Source organism: Parambassis ranga, chromosome 7 (genome assembly GCF_900634625.1).
Source record: "Parambassis ranga chromosome 7, fParRan2.1, whole genome shotgun sequence".
Lineage (NCBI taxonomy): Eukaryota > Metazoa > Chordata > Actinopteri > Ambassidae > Parambassis > Parambassis ranga.
The window spans coordinates 3,799,582-3,819,320 of record NC_041028.1 but is presented as its reverse complement, the minus strand read 5'-3'; the positions used below and the strand labels follow the sequence as shown (position 1 = coordinate 3,819,320).

At 38.8% G+C, this 19,739-nt stretch overlaps 4 protein-coding genes across 5 annotated transcripts; 1 reads left to right on the top strand and 3 right to left on the bottom strand.

Annotated features, from left to right (window-relative positions):
* Window positions 1-615: 615 nt before the first annotated feature.
* On the bottom strand, window positions 616-4,298 carry LOC114437976 (cell division control protein 42 homolog). Of its 2 annotated transcripts, none has more exons than XM_028408965.1 (6): window positions 4,196-4,298; window positions 3,505-3,645; window positions 3,342-3,414; window positions 3,150-3,259; window positions 2,644-2,841; window positions 616-1,827 (listed from the first exon to the last, which is right to left on the bottom strand). In XM_028408965.1, the coding sequence occupies exons 2-6, from the start codon at window positions 3,607-3,609 to the stop codon at window positions 1,738-1,740; spliced, it is 576 nt and encodes a 191-aa protein (XP_028264766.1). In that variant the 5' UTR covers window positions 3,610-3,645; window positions 4,196-4,298; the 3' UTR covers window positions 616-1,737. The 2 variants fall into 2 exon arrangements, with proteins under 2 accessions (XP_028264766.1, XP_028264767.1); XM_028408966.1 differs by lacking the exon at window positions 616-1,827 and adding an exon at window positions 1,915-2,486.
* Window positions 4,299-6,065: 1,767 nt separating this feature from the next.
* Window positions 6,066-7,340, bottom strand: LOC114438450 (CMRF35-like molecule 3). The gene is made up of 3 exons (XM_028409812.1): window positions 6,871-7,340; window positions 6,347-6,401; window positions 6,066-6,238 (listed from the first exon to the last, which is right to left on the bottom strand). Exons 1-3 carry the CDS (start codon window positions 7,262-7,264, stop codon window positions 6,082-6,084), a joined length of 606 nt encoding a protein of 201 aa, XP_028265613.1. The 5' UTR covers window positions 7,265-7,340; the 3' UTR covers window positions 6,066-6,081.
* Window positions 7,341-9,922: 2,582 nt separating this feature from the next.
* LOC114438448 (acidic mammalian chitinase-like) lies at window positions 9,923-13,015 on the top strand. Its single transcript, XM_028409807.1, has 11 exons — window positions 9,923-10,048; window positions 10,149-10,178; window positions 10,267-10,468; window positions 10,553-10,609; window positions 10,688-10,853; window positions 11,036-11,160; window positions 11,323-11,446; window positions 11,570-11,755; window positions 11,840-11,959; window positions 12,256-12,397; window positions 12,481-13,015. The coding sequence occupies exons 1-11, from the start codon at window positions 10,024-10,026 to the stop codon at window positions 12,747-12,749; spliced, it is 1,446 nt and encodes a 481-aa protein (XP_028265608.1). The 5' UTR covers window positions 9,923-10,023; the 3' UTR covers window positions 12,750-13,015.
* Window positions 13,016-13,176: 161 nt separating this feature from the next.
* On the bottom strand, window positions 13,177-18,674 carry mfsd4ab (major facilitator superfamily domain containing 4Ab). The gene is made up of 10 exons (XM_028409402.1): window positions 15,785-18,674; window positions 15,485-15,683; window positions 15,065-15,301; window positions 14,799-14,961; window positions 14,536-14,651; window positions 14,261-14,434; window positions 13,759-13,906; window positions 13,595-13,665; window positions 13,391-13,511; window positions 13,177-13,292 (listed from the first exon to the last, which is right to left on the bottom strand). Exons 1-10 carry the CDS (start codon window positions 16,069-16,071, stop codon window positions 13,177-13,179), a joined length of 1,632 nt encoding a protein of 543 aa, XP_028265203.1. The 5' UTR covers window positions 16,072-18,674.
* Between the last annotated feature and the right edge of the window lie 1,065 nt (window positions 18,675-19,739).

The window sequence follows — 19,739 nt, the reverse complement described above, 5'->3', positions numbered from 1 at the left end:
TTCAATATTATAGTGCACTTTACCAGCCATGTGTGAGGCTTTTACACCTCATAAAAACTTCATTAGCTAATGTGTTTTGTGTTGTAATATAACCCATCTAAATCTCTTCAGCCTATTATAAGAACATCTTATTTTAATCACACTTTTGTGCAATTAGGATATGCGTAACCAACATTAAAACAAATATATATTATTTTAAAAGGTTGTTATTCCTAAAGTCACTTTAAGAGACAATTAAAACAGGCTCACAGAAATGTTTTATCTAAATTGAAATATAATTGTAGGTGTCTTGCATAGACAGCATCTGTGCTATGGCGTTAGCCGTTATGTTAATGTTGGTTGAATTACAAATCTGTAAATTTACTGATCAAACTGGGGGTTAAGTGTAGGCACCAGTGAATCCTGTGATCTCACTTGGAACAGCTTTGGATGAGGAAAGCAAGCCTGAAGTTGTATTTGTTACACTACAGCACTGTTTTTACACTCCTGCCTTAATGGAATAACTTTCTGCGTCGCTGTGTCATCCTATAATTATGACGCTGGAAGCTTTTATTTCTTACATTACTATGTGTAATCAATGTAACTATCAAGTCACAAAACATCGTACTTTTGAAGTTAAGTTTATAATCATAATACTGGTTTATTGTGATGCTTTATTACAAGCAAGATACAGTACAACTTTGAAGGCAAACTGAATAAAAATCAAACAACATTTTCCTGGTTAGTTTGACTTCAGTGTCATCTCTGCTTTTTCTACATCTCACTATCAGTACTGCACATATTTTATTCAGTCAATAAGTTATGAGTTATTCTCACTATATTTACAAATCAAATTAAAGCCCACAGTCTAGGTGCAGATGTAGTAAAAGACAAATGCAAATACATCTAGTTCAGTCATGTAACTTTTTTTCACAGGATGGGAACTGTTAAGAACTGTTAATGATGCTGCAGTGAAGCAGCAGGCATGTCCAGTATACAAACGCAGTTCGTTAGCTTGGCGTTACAAGCAGATAATCCCAGAATTTAAACGGTTTTTAACTTGTGATGTTCATTCAGGACATACATCAGAGACGAGTGAGAGCGTAGCCTAGAAATGTCACACTATCATATATTCCTTAGATCAGCCTGAGGCTTTGTTAACACAGAGAAAAACTCCTATTAACCCTTTTAGACATGCATCTTTCTTAAAAAAAATATCTAGAAAATAAAACATTTGATTTCTTTGACTTGAGATTGCTACTGTAGCACGCTTCCATTGATGGAAGAATGATGCAAAATCAATCAAATGCATGTTTGTGTTCCATGGCTTGTCATCATATGAAAGAGGGAATTACTACAAGCAGAATTGGAGCATTTCATTAACCCATTATTATCAGCTTGTTTATAATTTACAGGATACAACATCTCTACAAAATACCAATTCATAGTGAGTTCTCTTGGAAAAACACTTCAGCAAAACATCCATAAAATCAAGACTTCAAGATGTCCGTTACCGTTTCCTACTATAGTCCAGGCATTCAGTGTTCACATCATCTATGACCATATCAATGGAATCAGAATACTACCAAAAGTACAAGTCTTAAAATCCCGTTCAAAACGCTGAATATGTTTTTGGGTTAAGTCAGTGAGAAGGCTAATATCTGATATCTCGTGATGGAATGTGCTTTGTGTGGAAAAACCTCTTCAGGACTGTTAACCTAGATTTGGAAACTGGTGTGAAGAAGGCTGCGGCGAAACTTAGAGCAGAACACATTTACGTCGTTTCTTAGGTTCGGGAGGCTCCAGGGCAGCCAGTATTGCCTCATCAAACACATTCTTTAATCCTTTCTGTGGAAACAAAATATTAATATTCAAACAAAGCTATTCCAAATACAAAGAGCTAGAAGTGCAAAAGAAAGTTGCGTAGAAATGGAGGGCGATCAAAATTTTCCTTTATTCAAATAACATTATACAAGACTCTCCTTATGATCAGGTTGTCCGAGTTAAGACAAAAGCTCATGGAAAATTTTGATGCTGCAGTAGAAAAAAAAAACTGTCGTTCCTGTCTGAGAGAATGTAGCACAAATGCCTTTGTGGGGTTTTATCAGATGAGCTCAATACTGAGATAATAACAGAAGGTCGGTTTAAAAACCCAAAACGGTCATGACCGGGTACACAGACACACAAAGTGCTTACAACAGAAAGGAGAAAGATTGGCACTCTATCATTTCAGGCAGCATGAGTAATTGTGATTAGGCCAAGTTGAAAAGAAAACACAGATGAACAGAAGGAAGTTATTGGGCACAGAATTTTCAAAGTTTAAAAGAGCATGGCGCTTATTTCAGTGACAGACATTTTGTTTACAATGAATAAGCAGCAGACAATCAAGAGGCAAAAGCAAGATGCAAGAGAAGACATCAGAACAAACAACATTTTCTCTTTCTCTGAGTTTCGGGGGGCTCTAAAGCGGCTAGGATAGCCTCATCAAATACGTTCTTCAATCCCCGCTACAGAAAGAGGGAAAGAAGGGAGAAAAGACAGGCACACAACACAGAGTTAGATGAAGCTTTAAGCCAAGCACTGTTAGATAAAGGCAAAGCAAAGCATTTCCACACTTGTTAGAAAACTGCCACTGAAACACCTGTTTTAAGTTTCAAATCTTACCTGCGTTAGAGCTGAGCACTCAACGTATTTGACGGCCTTAAGATCGCGAGCCAGTTTTTCTGCTGTCTCAGGTGTTATTGGCTTCTGTTTGTTCTTGGCTAACTTCTCCACTGTAGAGGGATCATCACGCAAGTCGATCTGAGTGCCTACCAACAGGAACGGGGTCTTAGGACAGTGGTGAGTTATTTCAGGAACCCACTGGAGGGAAAACACAGATAAATATTCATCACCATAGGTCTGATACAGCAATTCAGAGATTTACAAATGAGACAATGCACATTAAACTGATTTATTACTTACCTAATTTCCCTATGGGGAAATTATTTAATGTATTTATGTATTTGTCTCTTAATTGATGTGGAACTATCCTCTAATATTCTCTTCTCCTCTAATATATTGCTTTTTTATTATATAAATATAAACATTCAGGTATTATCATTTTAAAGAACCTGGTGATTTGATTTGCTGATAAACAACTTTTTATTAAATAAACCTTATGCACTCACCTTTTCTTTAACATTCTCAAACGAGGAGGGTGAAACAACTGAGAAACACACTAAGAAGACGTCAGTCTGTGGGTAGCTTAGTGGTCGTAACCTGTCGTAATCCTCCTGCCCTGTAAAGGAACCATGCACACATTATTTTCCTGTGATCAATACCTAAATTAACTTACAATGTAAGAGAAAAGGGAAACATACCTGCTGTATCAAATAAGCCAAGGGTGTATGGTTCACCCCCAATCATTACAGTTACTGCATAGTTGTCAAACACCTGTAAGGTAATAAATATTCCCCTTTAATGTTCTGATTTTGCTCATCAAAAGTTGCATATAAATGTGACCAAAGTGAAATAAAAACTTACTGTTGGTACATATTCAGAGGGGAATTTGTTGGTGGTGTATGAAATCAGCAGGCAGGTTTTACCCACTGCTCCATCACCCACCACCACACACTTGATAGTCTGCATCTCTGTGCTTTCTGACGCTGCTGCCGATTATGATAGCTGCAAGGAGAGAAGTTAGGCCACTCACATCTTTGTTACATAAACATTAGCCATGAAGCATTGTTAGGTACTTAAAGTGTCCCGATTAAACAGCTGCTAATTACATTGCGTTAAGAGTATGATCCTAGGAAGAATGGCAGTGTTTTTTTCTTGCATTTACCAGTTCAGTGTCACACCCCATTAGCACCAACAGTGTCTGGAGGCTAACGCAAGCTAATGACAACGTTACTCACCCGCTAATTCCCATACCATGTTCAGTACTTATAATTACACGAACTACTAAATGAATCGGTTTAACATAGGCTACTTTAGCAAACGAGTAGTGCGAATGAAAATGTGTTTCTTTAGCAAACTATTCTACCGCAGTGCTTCCAGTCATCACACAATGCTAACTAGTTAGCTAGTTTTAACAAACAGCCGGCTACCATTAGCTTCTAAACCAGCGCCGGCATAATAGCTGCAAACAAAGTAAAGTCTAAAATCATAGTCAGAGCATATACATCACAAATACCTACACGGGAAGATAACAGAAAATGTTTGGGCTACGTACCAGTGTACCTCCGTATCTCTCCTAGCTAACGTTAGCTGTCTGTTTCGCCGGGCGTTGGCACCAGCGAGCAGTAACTTGGTACAGTGAAGAGCCGAGTCCCGACTTCCGCTCGGGCAGTCTGTCAAGCTACACAGAATGAAACCGGAAATCAATTTCAAAATAAAACATTTATCGTCCTTACAAACGTATACCCGTGAATTCCTCACCTTGGCACCAAAGTTGAATGTCCATTTGTTTACTTGAATGTATTTTCCTTATGTGTAGATTTTCATTCATATATGTAATGAAGAACTGTCAAAGGTTTCCTTCTGGTGTTTTAATTTGAAAGCTAACTTTCTGTAGTGATTTTAGCTACCTTGACTATTTTTGTGCTCGACGTTCATGCAGCAGAAGTGGTGATGTCACCTCACCTCCTACCTTGCACCCTCTCCTCAAACTGCTCTAATAAGAATATCTTTAGCATCTATCTAGTAAGAAGATCATTTGACCTACATGACAGGTGTATACAATTAAAATATACAATTATTATTATTATAAAATTAAAGGACAGTTTCCTCCCAGACAGGGTTATTTTATCTGGATTTTAAAGGTCCCCATTATTATGTGACGCTATTATTTAGCTTGATTCTATTTTAATTTTAATTACATTTTAATTCAGCTGCTTCACTTTATTGGTTCTGTGGGACTTTTGTTATGTCTTAGGCACATATGGGCAGTTACAGATGTGATGGGCTGTCTAATTCCACTACAACAGACACCATGGACATGTGCAGCGGATTGATATCAGCAGAAACAGGCACTCTGCTGATGCACAGTTCCCTTGTCTTTTGAGGGTAGTGTGTAAGAGGCTGTTTGGTTGCACCTATGTGCTTACTGTTTACCAGATTTGTGTTGACATCCAGAGCACAATTATGCATCTGTTGTGTCCACAGCTGTCCATGTACATGCCTACAAGGGACTATAATACATCATTCAATAAAATTCACATCCTGCATGCTCTTACTTATGATTATATGAATAACATGTGTTTATAATGGGTTAAATGTTTGCTGTACAAAAATGCTTCCATTTACAATGCAATCCAACACTGCACTGCCCCTGTGATAAACTTAGAGTGAAAAATGATAAGCTTCACAAAATATGATTAAATGCAGGGTTATTGCATTTGATTCTACAGGTGTACAATGATAAACTTGTGATAAATGATGTATACAAAAGAAACTTGCAGACTTCTTGCAGCTTCACCCACCAGGGTAATAAAATCTGCCTGAGAAGCATCACTAATCATCACTGAGAATATGAAATATCATCTTTTTCTGAGGAATTTGAGAATAATTTACTTTTGATTTTGACTGGAAGACACCTGATTACTTCAGATAGAAACATCCTATCTCAGCTGAGACTATCACATGTTAGACAGAGAAGGAGGCAGAAGCCTTAAGAGGCTCTTTATAATAGTTGGCTGCTTATTTATGCATGAAGGGATTTTTATTCTGCACCGGTTTCAGAGCTTTGGAGTCCTGACACTGACAGATTTTGTGTAAAAAAAAACACCCTAAATTGGAGGGTAATCACAAAAAGAATAACAACCATGACCATCCATACAGGATCTGCAAATAAATTAAACAAAAGCTAAGAGCCTCAGTTCTCCAGGGGTGCTAATTTTAAGCTGATTGGATATTCAAAGGTTGGGTCTAAAGTTATCTTAGGCCCTGGCAATGAAATTAATGAGGTTTTAATCATTTAAGAAAAAAAAAAGAGGCTGAAAGCTACTTTTTCACTTGGTTTATTTTCAGCTTAGTTGACACACTGAATGAATGAATGAATGAATGAATGAACACTGAAAGAACAGTTTTGTAGCCTTGGCAGGAACACGTTTATATAATTTATCCATGTATAAAAATCACAGTGTTGTCTCTCTGAGTTTGTTTCAACGAGCTTTTTCTTCCAGCTTTTTTTGTTCTCCACCAAAGTGTGATATGCGTTAATGCCAAACCACATAACATTAAAATAAAAAGGATCCAACGAAGAGCTGCCCACCAACTATAAAACAAACATGAACCACGTATTATTTATTTATTTTTTTCTGAATTTTCCATTCGCTGTGATTGATTTCATATCACTAAAGAAGAGTATTAAACAGCATCTTACCTGGTTTGTTCCAGTATCAGTGATGAAGTGGTTTGTGTCGCAGTGGTGGTTGCCACTGTAAAACAACAAAAATCAAAACAAAAATCAGGAAGTGACATTTGCACAGGACAGGAGGTTGACTGTAAACACATTTGGAGGGTGTTTTCCCTTATGATGTCATATGGGGTCACTCACTACAGTCACTGTTTGAACGATAGAGAAAGGAAAGAAATGAGACAAAAGTCTTTTCTGATTATTTATCATTGAATTCTGCACATGTCCCCTTGAAAGTCAGATTGTTTTCTAGTTTGTAGCCTTCAATAAACTGCATCAAAACAATATTTTTGAATCAAACTTCAGGTGTTGCTGATTTCTATGGTGAAGGTAGCAGAAACTTTGTATGCTATTCAACAAACAACTAGATTTTAAGGCAAACAGCAGGATTTTATGACGGTATTGAAGTTTAAAGTTAGTGCCAGGTTTTCTAGGTCAGTAATAAATCTGTGTCAAAGTAAGAATATAAAGAAAACGCAGCTGAAGCATACCTGCGGGGGAGATGATGAGCCTTACAGAAGTGTAGACATTCCTTCCAGATCTGGAGATGACGCACCAGTATGTGTCTTCATCACTGTCTCCGAGTGCAGTCATGGTTACAGTGAAGATCCCAGCTTCCTTATCATCTACAATGAAGCTTCTTTTATTAGGTCGGTTCCTGGATGTCCTCACAACTACCCCACAAAACTCATATACCGGCCCTTTGCACCAGTACTTTGTGTTGTCTTTAAACTGGAGGTCGTACTGACAAGACACCATCACAGATCCACCGTACGTTCCTGTTACCTCCGCTGGAGCCGACAGCTGGACTGAATCCACTGTACGCTTGGTTAGAAACATAAAAAAAAGAGCCACAAAATTCAAAAACATTGTTTTCCCGATCATTATTCTTTTTAAGATACTCTGCTATTACAAAGCTACATGGTGTGCTATATTTCCATTAAAGGCGAGCACTCAGATACCCTCACTGTTGGAATGAAATGAAGGATGTGAAATAAAATCTATGCAACATGCAGCAGCTTCCTCTTTTCATTTCTGGTTGTGCAATTAAGCAGATTAAGGAAATCCAATGTTTATTTGCGTAGGTTTGTAGCATGAGAATTTCTTCTTTGGACTACCAGGTTGATAAACTTAGTCAAACTAAAGCCATTGGGCATTTTTGAGTAATAGAAGAAGCACAGAAGTATAAAAAAAACCCTGTCTGGAATGAGTAGTTTGTAGAAAAAAGACACCAGCAGGTGGCACTAGAGGCCAGCCTGTCAAACTACATAATGTATAGTCTATCTAAACTAGTCTTCTAGCAGCTGTTTGTGTCTTGCACAGCCTAATCAGATGCTGTAAAATGTTCAAAAACCTTCTGCAGATATAATTTGCTGTGAGACAAACAATATTATCTTTTGCTCTGTTGCTTTACTTCCATTGCATTTGTCTGACTAATTTCTCAAGCATTCATTCCCCTAATTTGATTCTTTGCTATTTTGAGCCACTGTACATTGTAATGGCTTACTAATGATGCCAGTATTATCATAAAAGATTATGTTATCATTTATTGGGCTGCAGTGTCTTATGTTCTATGCCATTTTACAGAGTTTGAGTCTTTTGGTTTTCTTGCTGAATTGAGTGGACATTTAATTATCAGCTCATATAAAATTTTAGTTTTTGATCCATTTTATTAGAAGAAACTAACTTTGTCATAGTATCTGTATGATTAAGGCAATTTCAAATGATTTCAATAGAAAAAATGACTCATATCCATCATAGAATACATTTAGGTAGTTGTCTACTTGAGACTGATCTATCCTCAACTATAATAAGAACATAGTCCTGCGATCAGCATCTCTGGAAGGACAGACATTAAGAGTAGATTGCAAATATTATTAATAGTGTTGTTATTAAGTGTTATCACTTCATTTCTGGAAAACCTGAGTGCATTGATAATAATTCATAATAGTAACTTAGTAGATGTTAAATTAGCCTTTAGCTATTAGCTTACACTAGCACGTGGATAACAAATACTCCAGGTCAGAAAGAAACAGTTTATAATTCATTGCTTATGAAATACATTAACTACACAGGATTACACTGCACATCATACACCATACATAAAACTTGGTGATATTTATGTAAACTTATAGGACGCTTAAAGGACACAGATGCAGATTGATTCTACAGTCGCAAGTGTGCTGCAGCTCCCCAGAGACAAACCTGGTTCTGCTTTATGGTTTATAACTTACAGAACAGCTTATATTATAAAGCTTATATAAGATTTGTGGATATCCAAGCAAGTGTTGAATGATATCACAGTGTTAGTATTCATTTTTTTTAAATAGAGCAGATGTATAATGTAAATATATATGCATTACATGATAGATGAGTCTTTGACTTGTACCTTAAGGAAAGAATTCCCAACTAGGCCCCATAATAAACTGCCCTTGGTGACAGAGTAGATTGACTTTAAATTTTGACTTTAAACCTATGAGTGTAGATTGACTTCAAATTTTTGAGAACAAAAAGCAGACAAGTCTATTTAGGAAATCTAAATGACTACTGGTTCCAGCCAATGTGCTTTTTCCACTGACACACAGGCGTATCTTTCTTTTAAATATTATATAAACTGTTGCAGATAAAGAAAGCTATGCAATAATGGAAGCTAAAATGATTAGATAAGTTTCCCATTTTTCCCCTGCAAGCGCTTTATGCAAATCATTCTTCATGACATATCACGATCCTTCTCGCATGATTAGAGTTGTCAAACATATTTATCATCACATATCTGCCATCTAAATAGGTTTTCAAAGGCATTTTAGCCCGCTGTTTGTGTGAGTTGACTTCTAATGTTTCGTGCCGCTGCTCAACAGTGACAATAAATTTGCAGCATGACATGGATCGCACTTAGGACAAATTATACACATCTGTCTTTCACCTTGTTTACCCTTGTCTCCATGCAGGTACTGTATGTGACTTCATATATTAACAATTTAAACATTTATTAAGCTCTTCAACTGCAGTTGAAGTCATTTTATGTACAAAGTGTGAAGCTTGTCCCTTAAGTTTTTCAAACCTAGGGAGGAAATCTGCATTTTGAATCTTCATCTTGGGAAAGAGGTAGCAGAACATGTCAAAAAAGGCACATAAGACATGTGTTGGTTCAAATCCACTACCCTGGACAGACCTGTGTGCTTGAGTGTTGTCTTCTTTTGTCAGCATTTCCTCACGGGCTAGATGAGCAGCTGATGACTACATGAAGGTCAGAGTCATCCATTTCCTCAGTCAGTGCTGACATGCAACTTTTGACCTGAAACAGAAATACCACCAGTTTTAATCCAAATTTTCTGCACAGTCACACAAATGTTTCAACCCTCAAATGTACACCACAAACACACATTTGTGATACATTTCTCACAGGTCTTTTTAAATTTCTGTGGTCATTTTTCACATCAAGTCCCGGCCTGTTTGCCGTAGAGCTTGGACCTGTATTTGCTTTGGATAAATGAGTCCTTCATACAAGGAGAAAGTGTGCCTGCGGAGAAAACGATAAGTAATCACAGACATAAAGCTTACACAAACACATTTTTGGCAGAGGAAAATTAGGTACGTATAAAAGTGAGTCCGCCTGTTAGGTGACCTCCTCGTACAAGGTAATCATGGGCAAGGCACTGTTTCTGGCAGGTATGTCAGTCCAACTCTATGCTAAAAGATTCTAACCATGCAGTTTCTCCATTCATTTCTTTCTGCTGGAAGATAACAATATGATTTTTAAACTTGACAGCTCTGGCTCTGCTGCTGCATGTGCAGCTTGGTAAGCAATTTGCACATACTGGTAATCTTCCATTTTATACTTACATATTGTATATGCTTTGCAAATAATGTGTCTCCTCTTTATTAAGGCTCATCTTTCATACTGTCATGCTACTTCACTAACTGGGCGCAGTATCGACCACCTCCAACCATTTACATGCCCACTGACATCGACCCATGCCTGTGTACCCATCTTCTGTACGCCTTTGCCACCATCAAGAACAACCAACTTGCAACCTATGAGTGGAATGATGTGGAGCTTTACAGTCAGTTCAACGGCTTGAAGAACAAGTGAGTGTCTGAAGTGATTAGTGCCTGTTTGTAAAGGAGCTGTTGAGTTGTAACTGCAGGGTAAAATGCCTGACTCCTTGACAGAAATGGCAATCTGAAGACTCTCCTCTCTGTTGGAGGATGGAACTTTGGCTCTGCAGGGTGAGATTGTCTGCAGATAATTGCACACTTGCCACTTTAAGTACTGTCTGCATTAATATATTTCTCTTCATACATTAGCTTCTCACAAATGGTGTCGAGCCCTGCCAACCGTAAGACCTTCATCAACTCGGTCATCTCGTTCCTGAGGAAGTATGAATTTGATGGGCTTGACATTGACTGGGAGTATCCGGCCAACAGAGGCAGCCCTCCTGAGGATAAGCAGTACTACTCTGTTTTCCTGGAGGTTTGTCTGCATTGTCTGGATTTCTGCTCCACTCTGACTTTTTCTCAATAAGGTGGAAATGATTTTGTTCTTGAAAGCAAAAACGCCACAATAAATCCCTTTAGGGTGTCCGTTTTAGAAATCACGAAATATGAAATCTGAAGTTCAGGACTAAATATTTTATATCTGCTGACATTCAACAGGAGATGAGAGCTGCCTTTGAGAACGAGGCCAAGCAGAGCAACAAGGCTCGTCTTCTGATGTCAGCGGCTGTGTCGGCTGGAAAGGACACCATTGATTCTGCTTATCAGATTTCCAAGCTTGGCCAGTAGGCATCTGAAGCACCTGTGTCTCTGTCTCTGTCTGTGTGTGTGTGTGTGTGTGTGTGTGTGTGTGTGTGTGTGTGCTTGCAGTGTTAACCTCGTCTTAAAGCATGAATCCAAGTTTGTTAAAGTTGCCATAATAACAACCTCTTGTTTTCCACTCCAAGAGCACTGGATATGATCAATGTCATGTCATATGACTTCCATGGCTCTTGGGACCCTATGACCGGAGAGTGCAGCCCCCTGTTCAAAGGCCCTAAGGACCAGGGTGGCTTTATTTATTTCAATGTGGTGAGTTCTTCAACATCCTCACAGACATTGCAAGTCTTTGTATATTTTTACAAGCAGTTTCTCTATATCCACACAAAGCTAAATATCTAGCTCCCGACACACAGATATAATCTCTTTGTTCAGGACTATGCCATGAACTACTGGAAGAGCCAGGGAGCCCCAGCTGAGAAGCTGATAGTTGGTTTCCCCACATATGGCAACACATTTACTCTTAGAAACCCTGCTGACCATGGTGTAGGAGCTCCTTCTGCCGGTGCTGGAACTCCAGGGAAATATACCCAGGAGGCTGGGGAGCTTGCCTACTTTGAGGTATGCTTTCTTTGTTGTGGTGGTTTATCATAGCAACACAGATTGCTGTTAAGGTGACTAATGCACCGCTTTGTGAAATTACAGATCTGTGGCTTTTTGAAAGATGGAGCAACAGAGGTTTGGAACCAGGCCCAGGATGTACCATATGCTTACATGGGAAACCAGTGGGTGGGCTATGACAACATCAAGAGCTTTCAGACCAAGGTAACAGACATAAACAGAATATCTCAATATTTCAGCATTTGACAGAACAATCTAAATCTAAAAATATTTTTTAATCCCCATATTCTGTGAAATATTGATAAAGTATTCTGTATATATTAAATGTGGATGTGTCCATCTTTGTTGAAGCAGGTAGTATAACAGATTTTCTGTATTTTCCTGTCCCTGTATTGAATGCTGTGTCATGTGGCTGTTACCAACCAACACCCTGACAAGGTCATGTGATAACATCAAGGTTGTAATCACATTTAAAACATCGCTCTACTGCACCTCCTAAGGTTGACTGGCTGAAACAAAGTAGCTTTGGAGGTGCCATGGTGTGGACTATTGATATGGATGACTACTTGGGAACTTTCTGTAACCAGGGAAAATACCCACTGATTAATGTTCTGAAAAAGGGACTCAACCTGGATCAAGCAGGTAAGGACCCTTGCAATACATCTATTATGAATGGTCACAGTAAAATTAGCAGGTACAACTGTCATAATCTGTGGTGTTTGCAGCCTGTGTGCCTCCTGCCACTCCACTTCCTCCAATCGTCGGAATGAGCACAACCACTGGAGGAAGCTCCGGCGGTGGTGACTCTTCCGGTGGGGACTCTGGCACCAGCGGCATGGACAGTGAGTTCTGCGTTGGAAAGGCAAACGGCATGTACCCAGACCCAACAAACAAGAACCAGTTCTACAACTGCAGTGGAGGAAAGACCTACTTTGAGCACTGCGCTGCTGGCCTGGTTTTTGACAGCTCATGTTCTTGTTGCAACTGGTCTTAAAAGCTTAAGTTAAAAAATGACTTGTTAACTGTTCAAAGGCTGGATGACTGTTTGACATTTGACTTGAGTTCATACAGGCACTCAGAATCTTTTCTTCCTTCATGTTGGCTGGATGTTAAACAATGTAAAACCAGAGGCTGCCTGCTTACATAGTTAAATTTAAATGGAAAAGAAAATAATCATTTAAAACTGCTGGAGGTGGGATTTTTCTTTGTTTTCATGTTTCAATTGCATCATTAAAAACACACTGTATCCCTGTATCACTATAACATGTTTATTACATTTATAATATACACATATACAAACAGAGGCATGAAAACAACCAATAAAAATAATAATGATGATTTGATGAAAGCTTTCTGCATTTAAAAAAACAATCAAAGAAGCTGAACTATCATCTCTAATATATATGTATAATTTATAACTACTATAAACCCTTGCTCTCCTCACAGCTGGTCTCTTTATCCTCTTTCTGTTCTGTTTTGGCTGGAGCATTCTGCTCTGCAGCTGGTTCCTCCACCATGGCTGACCTTTTTGATGTTCCTGTTGAGGATTTACAAAATGAGGCGGTGATTATAAATGAAAGCGAACAAACCTTCAGCACTTCTTCTAATTACTGATTCCTAAGAACGATGTTGTACCTGTGAGGTAATTTCTGTGCATTCGGTGGAACAGCAGGAGACCAATGAAGGCGATAAAACCAATGCAGGCGATTATCATTCCACACAGCAGGAAGCTGTAGCTGCCTTCACTCTGAATAATCTGAGAAAAAAAGACAGCAACATTAAACTACTAAACATGAATCTAAATCACTTTTTTCCTATAATGATGGAAATTAGACTTACTGAGCCAACCAGAACCTGCATTACCATCTCTCCCATCCCTGCACTTGTTACCAGCACTGAGGTTGCACATCCTGCAAAAAAAACATGCATGGTTAATTTCCTCTCTTCCCACAATGATTCCAATATTGTGTCATTATTACTATGCGATAAACACTTCATTATACCCTGGTAATCAAGGATGTCCTCTGTATAAGCAAGCATACAGGGAAATATACTGCTGAGGAAGAGCCCACATAAACAAGTCCCAACAAACAGAACGGTGCTGTTGGTGTAGAAAATAAGTAGAATCAACACTGTAACAATAGCTCCTGCCTGTGAAAACAAAACAAAAGAAAGGTTGTTCAAAGAACCTTGTGTTTTATATATATTTATATATATTTTAAGCAGGAAAACTCAGCTAGGCTAGCTAAGTATAACATATACTACACCTTATTGATCTAATAGTGCTGACTTTGTAACATTTGCATGCAATTTAGCAATGATCGACGTTCAAAGTGAAGTAGTTCTGGCAGGTTTAGCACACTAGCATCAGTGTGTGCTGCACAGTGACGTTTTGCACTTCAGAGAGCAGTTCTTTTGAAAGGAGAAATTATTCTACACTGTTATAGGCAACGTCTATTCACAGATAGGCACACAAATACCACAGCAGTTTTATACTGAACTTACCAAGTTGAACAAAAGCAGCCTCACAGGCTGGAAACGATATGAGAGTGGTATGGATAACAGACGTCCAGCAGTAATTGCTGCCCAGAAGATACTGGCGAGGTAACCTGCTGTCTTATGAGGCAGCGACATCGGTGGTGTCACGGCATAAGTGTACACAAAGCCAGCATATGCACCCTGAGAAGAAAAAAACAAGGTGTTTCATGTTGTCCACTTACAGGGCACATGTAACATTTTACATGGGAAAATAGTAAGTGAAACAAACACCCTTCACTCACCACAATGCCATCAGTCATAAAGAGCACCATACCACCAAGCACATGAATCATAAAGAAGGATACCGGCAGCCCGTGCAGGTTATCATTCTGACAGCCGCTAAAGATATCCCCATGACCTGTAACAGTAGAAGAACACAAATGACATATTGCTGCATACAAAATAAGAGTTTACTGTTTTGTTTTCATCCAAACTGAAAAGCACAAATTATTCATTTCAAATCCTAAGACCTGTTTTGAAAAAATTATTTTCTCCATATTTATACCTTCAGCTTCATGCTCCTTCTGCTCCACTTCTGTGCCCTCGGCTCCCTGCTGGTTCTCCATTGCTAGTTCATCTTTGTCCAAAAGGCGAGGGGTACTGCTGGGGCAGCATGGAATCAGCTGCTCCCGGTATATCAGAAACAGGACTGCAATGGGCACGGGCAGCTGAAAGTGCACAAATATTCAACGTTTGTCATTTTGAAACTGAAAAAGAAAAATCAGACTCTAAGAAATGCCTCCGCTCATCTTATCTGTTCAGGTGCCTTACATTAATAAAAGCCATAATCCAGAATGCATAGTGCACATTGGACTCCCCTCCCTCATGGGGCAGCTGGCTCTGAGTTATGTTGTGCTCTGCAATCGGACTGTTTCTCAGCATGCTCCTGAAATGATGCATGATCTCTGTCTCGTTCCCTGTGTGATTCCCACAGCCTGTCTCTGAGAGGAAAGGATCTGCAATCAGTGGGCTCACCAGGGCGCCGAACCCAATGAAGAAATGAAGAGCCTGCAAATATTTAGAAAGGCCACGGACATAAGTTACCACATGTGTCGAGGACTACAGACTATTATTAGCTCCCTACTTAACAGTGTTCTCCTACTGAGCATCTGCTAGTATGAATCTGTGGTTGATTATACATTAAATGCAACCAGGTATTTATTATTGCATGTACTAAATGCCTTTTTTCACCTGTAGGAAGACAGCAGAGTCCTTCTGATAAATCGAAACCAGTTGCATGTTAGCAATGGTGTCAATAACACCCATCGCCAACCCGGACACAGCCATTGCGATGGCCAGCGTGAGGACATTATTGCACAGAGGGATGATGGCAAATATTACAGAGATGATAAGAGCAGAGACAAATAAGGCAGCTAAAGCACTGAACAACCTTGAAGAAAGAAAAGAGACAAAACACAGTTTTAATGAGGGATATGAAAACATTAAAATATCCAGTAGTAACACAACAGCTGGGGAGTTTGTGATACTTACGTCCTCTTAAAAACGCCACCAACCGAACTCCCAATCAATAAGCAGAACTGCTGGGCAAAGAATACCCAGGTGATCTGACTAAGTGTGGAGTTTGTCTGACACCGCAAGTCCAGAATGGTAGGTCCAAGGAAAGCGATGCAGAGTCCAAAGCTGAAGAAAACGCTCCAGTAAGTCAGCGTGTGATGGGCATTCCTTTTGAACAGTGTTACGATCCGTTCATCTATGAACATCTTAGGACACGTTGGAAACCGACGTGGTACAGGAGTATTTTTTGCTTTAGGTAACATGGGTGTAAAATATCAAAGCAGCAATCGAGGTATGTGCTGTGAATGCTCGTTTAAGTGTGATTAGTGTATTGATCTCTTTTAAAGCTTTTAGCTCTCCTCTCTTGTATTGCTTAACTAAAAAGGATGTCCTCTTGAGTTAATGGGTGAAGTGGATATTTTTCCAACTAAAATATCCCATTTTGAATTGTGTCAATGATTACAAATGCGTGTCCATGTGTCGAAATGCTCAAGCAAGAGTGGATTTGTAGTACTGGAGAAAAAACATTCAATGCAATGACAAATTAGCAAAACTGAGTACCCTGCTGCTGATCACTACTCAGTTCAAATTATAATATAAAAAAAGTTACACAACCCACAACACACATAGTCATGGCTTTAGTGGAAAAAGTACCATTCAGGAGGCAATGACACATACTTCAAGTGTCTCATGGAAAGGATGTCTTGTCCTTTCTACAGGGACAAGTCTGACTCACCGATTACCAAAACAACCTTAATACTGAAAAACTTATTTTCAGTATTAACTTATTTTCAACAAGTAAATAAAATAAAATAAAAAAAGGAATATATGTCTGGTACTTTGTATTGTGAATTTGTCTCAAGAAAGTCTATGTGAGTGGACTTGAAATATATATGAAATATTGATTTTTTTTTTCTAGAATATTAGAGTATCAGTCTTTTATGTCGAGGTTGGTCAGTAAATGTGATGTGCAATGTTTAACATGACACCATTTCAGAATGGAAGCCCCTCTGCAAAGACACAGGTTACTGAAGGATTTATATTTTACCCATACTGTTGTATGTCTTATAAAACCGTGAACTCAATAATGGATGATGATGAGCAATGTGTTGAATCACTTGACCCTCCGTGTTATGAATAAAAGAAAGGACTTAATGCCTAATCCCCATAATGACTGCACGGGAGGAGCAGCTGGTCATAGTCATATATGGGCTTCCTGAAAGGTTGGTCCAGGTGGAACCACGGAATTTTAATTAAGACTGTCAGGCTAGCACTCTTTAACCTCACATTTTAATACAGACCAGCATGTTTACGACTAGTATGTAGGGCTGCGATTTTATGTTGCCAGTCTTCAGTAAATTATCCTCTCTATATTATATATATATTACCTTGCTTCTGCTCCTAACCACACAAACATTACATCTACCGTCTTCTGTCTCTGTACTGTATGAATTTAAGTTATCTTTCCACACTGTGATACATTTCAGACTGCAGACAGCCAAAGCTGTCAGCTGTGTAACTGATTGCCAACTTGTCATTCAAGGTGAAGATGCTGGTGAGCTACTAAACCCTGAGAAATATATGTGTTTATACAACAGACACTCATTAACGTCCACTTCCTCCTCTGGAGATATAGCAACACAAAATGACTTCTTCAGGTAATTGTCAACTAAAGTTATCTTACAGGCGCATAAGACGGTGTTAAAAAATAAACAGCAATTTCTAGGTACAGAGTAGGACATCTGTTTTTAAGTGAATTTATCATTTACACGTTGGCTTCAAATGATTGGCCTCACAGAAGCAGTTCCGGTTTTAAAGAGATGAATGTAAAAACTCCATAACCGCAATCCACTGAGTGTGTTTTCCTCAATGTTTCAACACTAGATGGTGTTATAGCATTGCCGTCATCTGTATTCAAGGCAGACGGAAACATTAACTGGCTTCTCAGACGGAATACCTGAAAATATGGATATATGTGCTATAAATAGTGTAAAAACTATACAAAATTATTACTGTTGTTGTCTATCCTTCACTAAGAGAACAGCATTTCGTTTTCAGACTGACACAAGCAGCCATATACACGTCCACAACAGTGTCTCTTGCTCCTCTCTTTCTCATCTCCATAGGCTGACATTTATCCAACCCTCAATCAGAAGTCTGAAACACTGCCAGGGCAATGTGACAGGAATCACAAAATGATTGCTCTATTTTTTTCCCACTCTCTGCTCACCTCCAGAATATGCCAGAGTATGCATTGTGGTCCTTTTAGGGTTCAATGAGTCTGCAGAGCAAAGCAGCCATTTATGACAAAAGGTGAGAAAAAGCCTTGATCTATACTCTACTAAATCAAAATATAACTTCATTTAGTATGAAAGAGCAGAATAAACACCATAAGCATGAAGTCTGTACACAACAGGTTTGTGTACTGTAACCTGTCATCTCCTTGTAGAGCAATAAGAAATGTATCACTCACATCAGCCACATTTCTTCTGACAGTCCCTGTGGCTCTGCATGGAAATGCCCTGCAGTGCACCCCCAACACTTCTCCTCAGGCCCAAAATAGAGTGAGCGATATGTGGTATGCAAACAGACATGTCTGCAGGGCAAAACAGTGCTATTCTATGACGCTTCTAACCAGCTTCTGGTGAAGCAATTAAAATAAAAGTTGCATGTGCATGAATAAATACCTTAAAAAGAAATGTAAGTGTCAATTTCACAAGACATTGTTAATTACAAAGGCAGTCTTTGAGCTAAACATTTGCCATTTTAGAAGTAAGAAGTAACCAAGATGCTAAAACAAGCATAAAAGGGAACCTTTTAAATTTCTGCACTGGATGCACTAAAACTGTAAAATTGATGTATAAGGCATCCTGACTATGAAGATCAGTTTCTCATTATGTTTCTGTTTTTATGAAAATGCCAGGATTATGCTTACATTTCATCCTGAGAAGGAACCCCAACCAAAAAAACATTTTAAGACAAGAGCAACACTACACTCACACTAGACTTGGCAACTGTTTGAATAACAGTAAAAAAAGCATCTGCACAAGAACAAGAAAACAACATCAGAAGCTCCTGAAATTAAAGACTGATGGGTGGAAGAAGAATCAGGGAGGGGCATATCATATAGTGACAGATAATACCCGATCAGGAGGTGTCCAGACAGTTTTTCGGTGTAATTATTCCCGTGTTCATTCAGGCAATTAACGCTTTGAAACCAATCTTGATAGTAAGCATGACTGGGTTGAATGATGACATCAAACAAAACTGGACATACACTACATACATAGCTATTTTTAAGACAGGCTTAAACATATGTCAGGCTATACACTACAAAAAATACTGTGTGTCTGTGTAAGTTCAAATCACTTGGTAGAAAAAAGCGTTAAAATATTCCGTTTAGATGACCCATTAATAATGCTTCATAAAGGCTGATGAAAAGCTTTCGTTTTTGCTGAGAAAAAGGCCCGAACATATCTTTTTTTCTGTAATGTAATGTGTCCACACTGGCTTTAAAAGTGTCACTGGGTTGTGTCATATTCTGGAATAGGTTAATATTATGAGAATTGAAGTTGAAGTTGAAGTGATGCCTCAAAGACTTCTATCAGGATTGCCCACCGGGGTTTCCAACAAGCACCGCAGTCGACCGTGGGATCTGCTTCAAAATGGTACAGAAATCCTGGAATGTATTATTCATCAGACGCCACTAAAACACAGCTCATAAGTTCCATGAAAAGGATGCAACTGACAATGATTTCATTTGTTGATTGCGCTTGTTGACGTGTTTACAGAATGAGGGGTGATTGATTCATTGCCTGAAGAAGAAGGTGTCAGGTTTAGAAAACCTAGCGGAGTAATTTTGTGGATCTCCAGAAAGCAGCGACAGCGTTGTCATTATCAATAAGCTCATTCTTCATTTTGTGGAGGCGGT